This window comes from Palaemon carinicauda, chromosome 27 (genome assembly GCF_036898095.1).
Source record: "Palaemon carinicauda isolate YSFRI2023 chromosome 27, ASM3689809v2, whole genome shotgun sequence".
NCBI lineage: Eukaryota > Metazoa > Arthropoda > Malacostraca > Decapoda > Palaemonidae > Palaemon > Palaemon carinicauda.
Window position 1 is genome coordinate 28542955 of NC_090751.1, and position 9955 is coordinate 28552909.

The following is a 9955-nucleotide window of genomic DNA, read 5'->3' on the forward strand; positions in this document are numbered from 1 at the left end:
ATGATGCTGCCATCATCATCAACATCTTCCAAATTCCGCATGAAAGGGTTCAAGCTCCAGATATTACAGGCTTGTAACTCTCCACATGAGAAGTAACCATCAAAGGAAGTACACAACATCTGCATATGTTCAACAATTTTTGCAACAAAGTTTGGAGGCAGGGTAGAATTTTCTGTGACTGTCTCTTCCAGGAAGGAGAAATTTACCAAATTCCCCCTCTTCACACGCTTCATCCACAAGACTAGTTTTTCCTTGAATGCAGCCAATTTCTCGCTTGCAGTCACAATGTTAAGTCCCCTTCCCTGCAGAGAGTGATTGAGTTCACTGAGTGCTGAAAACACATCAGCCAAGTAGGCAAGCATCTGAACAAAACTAGGGTCATTGAAATGTATGGCCAGTTCTTGTACCCATTCATGGAGAAAATGGTGAATTTCTCCTCATTCACCCAAATCACATACGTGTACCCCGGACTCAAAATTTGTTGCAAATTTATCCCTTCATTGGGAAAATAGATTTAGGTATATCTCTTCGAACACTGCTTAAGACTAAGCAACAAGTTTTTTTTTAGGAAAAAATATAAAGCGTAAGTAAAAAACATATATTTTCTTCAATATTTCACAGGTATCCTCGCACCCCTTAGGAACCAGGTCCGCACCCCCGGTTAAGAACCCCTGGCGTACAGCAAACCAACCTTGTCTGGGTGGCCTTCATTATTACAGCTTTAAGCGGATCATGGCAATACACAATACTTTTTCACCTCGTTAAGGTATCCACACTTAGAAAGAGATAGATATATACATACATATAGGCTAAATATATCAAGGACTAATGTGACTTAATTGAGTAATGTGTCTTAATTCTATAACTACGTTTAGATAATGACTGGTCGTCTATATGAACACGGTAAAATGAAAAAAACGGTGTTTGTTGAAATGTTCATTGATTGTCAGGGAAAGTTGTTTCACCTAATGTTAAAGAACCTTGTTAGAGAAAAAGAAATGCTTAACGAAGGGGAAGGAGGAGAAGACGAAAGATTGAGGAGCCAAGAAAATTTTCGGGTATAGACTCACTGAAAGGTCATGTCGGAGGCCTTCGTCTTGCAGAGGAATATCAACAGATTTTATATATATATATATATATATATATATATATATATATATATATATATATATATATATATATATATATATATATATATATATATATGTATATGTATATATGGAGAGAGAGAGAGAGAGAGAGAGAGAGAGAGAGAGAGAGAGAGAGAGAGAGAGAGAGAGAGAGAGAGAGAGAGAAATCAAAATCAAATTCAAATAAAACCAATACACAATGCATAAACAAAGTAAAAGAAGTATACAAAACAGAAAATCCTTTCACAAGCAAATATTTACTGTCTTAATATAAACTTGTTTAGAAAAGTTATTTGTACTTTCATTAAGAATATCCAGCTTTGTACTGTGCTTATTTACTTCTCTAAGGAAATTAAATCTTAACTGTGGAATCAATACTTTGTATTTACCTTCAGCAATCATGATTCTTTTTCTCAAGTCCTGAGTTGCAAAATCGAAAGCTAATCATTTTGAAGCTTTTCTCTTAAACATCTTTCAATCGAGTTCCTTAGATATGTAAAACAACTACGTAAAATGCACGAGCTAATAAAACAAATGTAACTCTTTTTACGAGACAGGAGAGGATGCGCTCGAGATAAATTAACGAATTAGCAACTCTTTTGAGTGGTGCGAGAGAGGTAATAGAAAAATGTACATTTATTCCCTCTCTCTTTACATTAATTACCACTTCTTTATGACAAGTCAGTGAAGGTGGAGGAACGTGACTGAAGGTGATGAAAGGAGACTGAAGATGACTGAAGGCGAATGAAGGAGACTGAACTTAACTGGAGGTGATGGAACTAGACTGAAGGTAACTGAAGGCGATTGAAGGTGATGAAATGTGACTGAAGGTGATGGAACGTGACTGTAGGTAACTGAATGTAACTGAAGGTGACTGAAGGGGATTGAAGTAGACTGAAGGTGGCATAAGGTGATGGAACGTGACTGAAGGTGAATGAAGGTGATGGAACGTGACTGAAGGTGAATGAAGGTGATGGAACATGATTGAAGGTGACTGAAGGTAATGGAATGTGACTGAAGGTGATGGAACGTGAATGAAGGTGACTGAAGGTGATGGAACGTGACTGAAGGTGACTAAAGGTGACTGAACGTGAGTGAAAGTGACTGGAGAAGGTGACTGAACGTGACTAAAGGTGACTGAGCATGACTGAAGGTGACTAAACGTAACTGAAGGTGATTGAAGATGACTGAAGGTGTCTGAAGGAGACTGATGGTGACTAAAGGTGACTGAACGTGACTTAAGGTGACTAAAGGTGACTGAAGCTGACAGAACATGACTGAAGGTGACTGATGGTGAATGAAGGTGATTGAACATGACTGAAGGTGACTGAAGGATTTTAAATACCTTTTGCCACTCGACGAAGCTAAAATGCTACTCTACTACTATTATTATTATTATTATTATTATTATTATTACTTGCTAAGCTACAACCCTAGTTGGAAAAGAAGGATGCTATAATCCCAGGGGCTCCAAAAGGGAAAATAGCCCAGTGAGGAAAGGAAACAAGGAAAAATAGAATATTTTATGAACAGTAAAAACATTATTAATAAATATTTCCTATATAAACTATAAAAACTTTAAATAAATAAGAGGAAGAGAAATTATATATAATAGTGTGTCCGAGTGTACCCTCAGGCAAGAGAACTCTAACCCAAGATAGTGAAAGACCATGGTACAGAGGCTATGGCACTACCTAAGATTAGAAAACAATGGTTTGATTTTGGAGTGTCCTTCTGCAAGAAAAGCTGCTTACCATAGCTAAAGGGTCTCTTCTACCCTTACCAAGAGGAAAGTGGCCACTGAACAATTAAAATGCAGTAGTTAACCCCTTGGGTGAAAAAGAATTGTTTGGTAATCTCAGTGTTGTCAGGTGTATGAGGACAGGAAAATCTGTAAAGAATAGGCCAGACTATTCAGCATATGTGTAGGACAAGGGAAAATAAACCGTAACCAGAGAGAAGGATCCAATGCAGTATTGTCTGGCCAGTCAAAGGACTCCATAACTCTCTAGCGGTAGTATCTCAACGGGTGGCTGGTAACCTGGCCAATCTACTACTATCTGATTTTGATCGTTTGTGATGGCTGCGTTATTGATATGATAAATTTTATTTCTTATTTAAGGAATATACGAGTAAAGAGTAATGAAAAAAAGCTTTTTTATATAACTGTAATATCGAGGTTAATGTCGGGTAGTAAGTGTTTCTTAACTGTAATTCCTTTACATACCAGTAAGCTAAAGATCTCAAATTAGTAAACACTGTATTTAACGGTCTACTAAAAACCCGTGTTGAGGTAGATACCCAATTAATGCCATAAGAAAAAAAAAAAGGCTGATTGGTAACATCTCTGTCTGGTGTTTGCTAGACGGGGGTTCGAGTCCCGCTCAGACTCGTTAGTGCCATTAGTGTCTGCAACCTTACCATCCTTGTGAGCTAAGGTGGGGGGGGGGTTTGGGGGAGCCTACAAGTTTATCAGCTGAGTCATCAGTAGCCACTGCCTGGCCCTCCATGGTCCTAGCTTGGGTGGAGAGGAGGCTTGGGCGCTGATCATATAATATATAGTCAGTCTCTAGGGCACTGTCCTGATTGCTAGGGTAATGTCACTGTCCCTTGCCTCTGCCATTCATGAGCGACCTTTAAACCTTTAAACATGGCAAGAGCAATTTCAACTTTGAAACAAACTACAGTAAAGGTAAGAAAATAGTAATGAAGGATGGGATTTTCATATACAATGTACAGTTTAGATCAAACTTCGTACATTAATTCGCACGTAACGAATGAAATATGAATAAACAAAGAATACATCCAGAAGAGATCATAATGAAGGTAAGATGACAAAAAAAAAAAAGAAAAAAAAAAGAAAAAAAAATACTCAGGTAAAAAATTAAAGTTGTAGTGATAAAGTGTTTACGTATTATATCTGTGCTTAAAAAGGACCAGGGTATCGTGCGCCGGTTTAGTCATTACAAAAAAAGCATGAATGACAATCGAGTAGTGGGAAGGATGAATAATTCATTCTGGGATGAATAATTCATTCAGGGATGAATAATTCATTATACCAGGAAGTCGAAGGAGATGAAGGCCTATCAAGGGACAGACAGATGGAGTGAAATACCTAATGGAAATGAATGGCCTTGTTATTCTCAAGGGTTTAAAGGTCACTCATGGATGACAGGGGCAAGGGACAGTGACATTGCCCTAGCAAGCAAAACAATGCCCTAGAGACTGACCTTATATACACATGATCAGCGCCCAAGCCCCCTCTTCACCCAAGCTGGGACCAGGGAGGGCCGGGCAATGGCTTCTGATGACTAAGCAGGTAGACCTATAGGCTTCCCCTAACCCCACATCCTTAGCTTACAAGGAAGGTGAGAATGCAGGCACTAAAAAAAACTAACGAGTTTGGGCGGGACTCGAACCCCAGTCTGATGATCACTAGGAAGGGACGTTAGAATCTGGTGTTATTATTCAGTGTGAAGCTCTTCCGCTTCCCAATTAACTATTTGTTGAGTCCCAATTGCAGAGTGCTTGAATTAATTACTATTGGTTAAAATGCCTCATTACTGTGCTGTGTATGGGTGTTCTTCTAATGAAGATAAAAGAGATGAAGGAGTATCTCTTCACAGGTCTCCCAATCACGTGGAAACTAAAAAGCTGTGGATAAACTCGTGCAAAAGGAAGGACCCTTTGAACCCTGATATTGCAATCAGGTGTAGTTTACATTTTGAACCTGATGCATTTGAAAGAAACCTGAAATATGAATTGCTTGGAGAGCCAATACCAAAAAAACCAACGACGATTAAAGGAAGGATCAATTCCAACATTATCATTACCTCTATCACAAGGTAAGGTTCAAAAGTGAAATACATTGTTGGTAAACGATATGTATTAGATTATAGATATGAAAACTAACAATATATCGGTATTTTTTTTAATAAACGCATAAACACTCGATCCAATTACCAATTTTGACAAATATATGGCAATGCATTTATATATCTTTTGTTTTGAAGTGGAGTAGATATTATAAATGATAAAAGTGAATGCTACTTTTGTTATGTCTATCAGTATCAAAGAAGCAAGTTCCGTATGACTCAAAGATGTCCAGAAATGCCAATAAGAAGACTACAAATGATCTCCTGTGCATCCTCTGTCGGACAATTTTGCCGTGTTCCCATTTAAGCATTTGAAAATAGAAGTGTAGAGAGACTGCTGCATATAAAAGGTAGGGATTTAGCAAATATCAATGAAGTTTCCACCAATATGTCAGTAATAACAAGGGAACTCTTGTGACTACTTGGAAAATGGCAAAAGAAGACAGGGTCCAGGATGGAATGGTTACATGGTGAAATGTACTGCACACTTGCCATATAATGTGTCCCAGATCTTATATCTTCCCTTTACACATGTTCCACCTACAGTACTTAACCAAGGTGTAGAGAAATGCAAAGAACAGAAGCAATAAAGTTGCATTGTAATCTTTTACCAACCCTTGTATATAAAGGCTCGTGACATTGTAGCTAAATATGATCAAGGCTCACACCTAAGTAATCTTATTGTACGCCTTAGTGGTTTCCACTTATTGATGTCCTTTATGGGTGCCATTAGCTACATGATGAATGGAAGTAGAATAAGGGAACTTTTTAATGCTGCATATGCAAGTGCATCTGTTGACAAAATATTGACTGGGCATGCTTATGCAAGAGCTCCTAAGGCACACATACTTGTACATGCTGTGATGACTACACTAATTTTCAATGAAACTGGTTTCTCTTCTGATGAAATATTAAAAATAGAAGGAAACTTATAGAAGATCGACTCTGCATTGATTGACAATAAAGTGCTACAAAATGTGCTTTGCATGTTTAATGGTATACAGAGTGTGAGAAAGAGTAAAGGTGCAACTGCAAAACTCTTGGAGGCAGTATTTTGAAATACTAACATTGGCAAAACAGTTCATTTAAGCAGAGCTCTCAAGTAACTGGAAACTACACCTAAAAACAATTCAAAAGATGTTACCCTATTTTCATGACAGTGGTTATATCTTGTATGCAAAATCATCTCAGTTGTATCTACAAGACATATTAGACCTGAAGGACTGCATAACCCATAACCCTAAAGTAATATGAAGATTATGTTAAAAAAGGGTTATTTTACAAAAAAAAAGGTTGGAAAATTTTGGTCCAGCATCTGGTCTGACATGACCATTGAACAGACAATGATGCGTTCCATGAAGAGTTCTGGTGGACTGACCCATGTGTTAACCAGATAGGTTCTTGGAATGACTATCAATTTTAGGATCACATAGATAATGAGGAGTATTGTTATGTTGCTTACAATACAGGAGAGCAGCATATAGATGCCAGAGAAGCTCGCATTTCAAGAGGTAATGAAGATCTTCAGCACTTTGTAGGTGGTTCTAATCCCACCCACCATTTCCAGATTTTGATGAAATTATGTCGATAAGCACAGGAGTAATGGGAGATACAGAAACAAATCCTCATAATACTTATGATGCTGGAGTAGTTTCAATGTTAAATATAGTTGGCAGTAACTCTGCAAAAGTCAAGTTTGCACAGAGGAATAGAGTCAAACCCATAGGAGCTACCATGACAGGAGTAAAAATACAAAATGTTGCATGTCTAGTTGAATCTGAGATGTTATTTATAAGAATTTAATTCACCAAGAACTCACAGGAACTATTCAAACTTAACTTTGAGTATGAACTTGCTCCATATCCCTTGTCCATTCCTGATGAAATAGGAAGGTGCAAAACCAAGAAATCCATGATGTATGAACTATTTGCACCTCTTAGTGACACCAAAATTGTTGGAGATATGATTTTTGTTATTGATGGAGGATTTCTGATGCATCGAGTTGTTTGGCAAAAGGAGAGATGATTTAAGCCATTCTAAAGAGGTACACTGAATATGTAAAGAACAACTACAAGAGAAATGCCATTTTTATATTTGATGTATACCCAGAAAATCTAGCAGACAAAAGTACAAAATGTGCTGAGCATTCTAGGCGTATGATATTTTCTACCACAGACACAATATTTAATGAAACAATTCGCGTAACAACAAGTCAAACCAGGTTTCTTTCAAATGAGAGAAATAAGAGCTGGCTTATTACAATGCTCACCACTAGGCTAATCAATGAGCTATATAGTAAAACAGGCTACTGAACATACAAACAGATTGATTGTTGCTGCTGTTATTGAAGAATCTACCATGGCTGAGTCAGTAACAATCGTAGGAGAAGATGTAGACCTCTTAATCATCCTTAGAGCCTAAGTTGGATCAAGGACAAATATATACACCTTAAAACCAGGCAGAAGAAATACAGAAAGCAAGCTCCACGAAATTTGGATCAGCCATCAAGAACAGCATTCTCTTTTTACATGCATTTAGTGGGTCCGACACTATTTCTGCCTTTATTAGATAGGAAAAACTTAATTTCATAAGGCTTTTGATAAAAAAAAAAAAAAAAACATGAAGAACTAAAAGATCTTGTTCCTGTCTTTAAAGAACCATATCCTTTGCAGATTGCTGAAGTAGGAAAGAATTTCATTCTTCACTTATATGGGTATAATAAATGTGAATCCCCCTCTGATTTGAGATATATGTGCTTCGGTCTGTCACTTAATAAAAGTAGATTCACTTTGGTTTCTCTGCCTCCTACAAATGTAGCTGCTTGATTTCAATCCTTACGTACATATCTTCAAGTGAAAAAGTAGTTGGGAAATGACTTGTCTCCAACAAATTGGGGTTGGAATGCAACTACAAAAGAACGATTCCAGTCACTATAGATAAAGACCCAGCTCCACCAGACCTGCTCAACATTGTCTAATGCAAATGTGCTGAAGGTTGCATGACTGCCACCTGCAGCTGTAGAAAGGCAGGGAATAAAATATTCTGTTATATATGTTTCTTGCAAGGAGTTGTCATGTTCAAACTCTGACGTAATTAATGATGAAGAGGACTGTGACGAGCCCCTTGATGCCACATTAGAAAACTCCTTGATGTTCGATGGTGAAGAAACTCATGGAATAAAATAATCGAAACATATTATAGGAAGGCCAGCGACCCTCTCCTAATGAGAAGCATATACAGTTGAAAAGAAAGTGAACAAATCTCCCAGAGGAGGTTGGTTCATTGCCATCCCTCAAGGGATGAATGTGTCAGGCAAGATATAGATAGGTAGATACATGTCAAGCGGTTATCTTATCTTACAGCCATTCTACAAATGAACCAAACTGCTTGTCATTACTTTCCTATAAAGAACAATGTAGTTCGCTATACTACCCATTATGAAAAAAACCAATGCTATCCTGGAAATCAATACTTCTAATTGTGCAGCAAAAACTGTTAAAGCATTGTTAAAGCATTTATAACTAGGTTGGATGGTTGGCTGCAAGGGTGGTATCTCTGCCAGTGAACATTACTGTCTGTTCTAAACCAGAAACAAAAAAAAGATTGGGGATTAGGGTTAGGCAAAACAAGTCGCAAACGTTTTCGTAGGCTTGGCACGAAAGCGGTGTGACAAAATTAAAAATATGCATAAAAGAGTAATTATAGGACATTTTACGTAAATTATTTTAGGAATTGGCATATTTTTTGGTAAAATGAGTCCCAAGCGGGGTTAACAAAAAAAAAAAAAAAAAAAAAAAAAAAAAAAAAAAAAAAACATTTTAATAAGATTTTTAACTTTTAGAAGATTCCACAGAATTTTTCATTGAAGAGGAAATAGACAAACAATGCATTCAAATGTATAGGTCATGAAAACATATTTGAACATCCACTGTACTTCCACGTAAACAAGATCAATTCTAACATACAATACTCTATTAACATAGTTTCCATTTGGTTTTAAGACCTTCCTCATAAACATGCTAAGAAACCGTTATTTTCTACAAACAAGATCAGTCACTAAAATTACCTTATCACTGTAATATTGCAGATTCTCCTTTGTGATTCCATCATCTCTATGCACCTTTCCATCCTTCAACCTCATCTTTGACTCTTTTGCCCATCACATTTAACAATAACAGTATCCCAATTAATCACTCCGTACCACCAAAAATGCTTGTTTTAAGGAAGTGTATCCCGATTTCCTGAGTCTTTTTATAGTTTATATATGACATATTTGTTTTGACGTTGTTAATAGTTTATAGATGACCTATCTGTTTTGACGTTGTTACTTTTTTTTAGAATGATTTATTGTTAATTTGTTCTCTTCATTTATTTATTTCCTTATTTCCTTTCCTCACTGGGCTATTTTTCCCTATTGGAGCCCCTGGGCTTATAGCATCTTGCTTTTCCAACTAGGATTGTAGCTTGGATAATAATAATAATAATAATAATAATAATAATAATAATAATAATAATAATAATAATAATAATATTGGATTTTGTTCTGGGTATGGTCTTTTCCATTACAGTTCTTATTCAAAATCCTTCCAATTGTATTCCTATACACGATTTATTTTTTTTTTGTTCTTCAAATTGTTTCCTCATTATTCTTTCCTAAAACTCTTATATGGCCCGAAAATGCACTTTTATCCCTCCAGTGCTCATTCCTACAATTAGTGCTTTAAATAAACTAGGTGTGTCCGTGCCTTCAACTTCTACATCTCTAACCTTATTATAATTTTGTTTGTTGATCTATCAATTCATTACACACACACACACACACACACACACACACACACATATATATATATATGTGTGTGTGTGTGTGTGTGTGTGTGTGTATTGTTGTTGTTGGTCCAGTGGGAATATGTTAATCTATTCATTGATTTTATACTTTCCATTTTTAGGTGG

The 9955-nt window shown here is 36.6% G+C and overlaps 1 protein-coding gene across 1 annotated transcript in view; it reads right to left on the reverse strand.

Annotated features, from left to right (window-relative positions):
• Window positions 1-362, reverse strand: part of LOC137620858 (protein FAM200C-like) — a 486-nt gene extending 124 nt beyond the window's left edge. The window contains exon 1 of the mRNA XM_068351305.1: window positions 1-362. This exon is cut by the window's left edge and continues 124 nt beyond it. Within this exon, the coding sequence (XP_068207406.1) occupies window positions 1-362 (362 nt within the window).
• Between the last annotated feature and the right edge of the window lie 9593 nt (window positions 363-9955).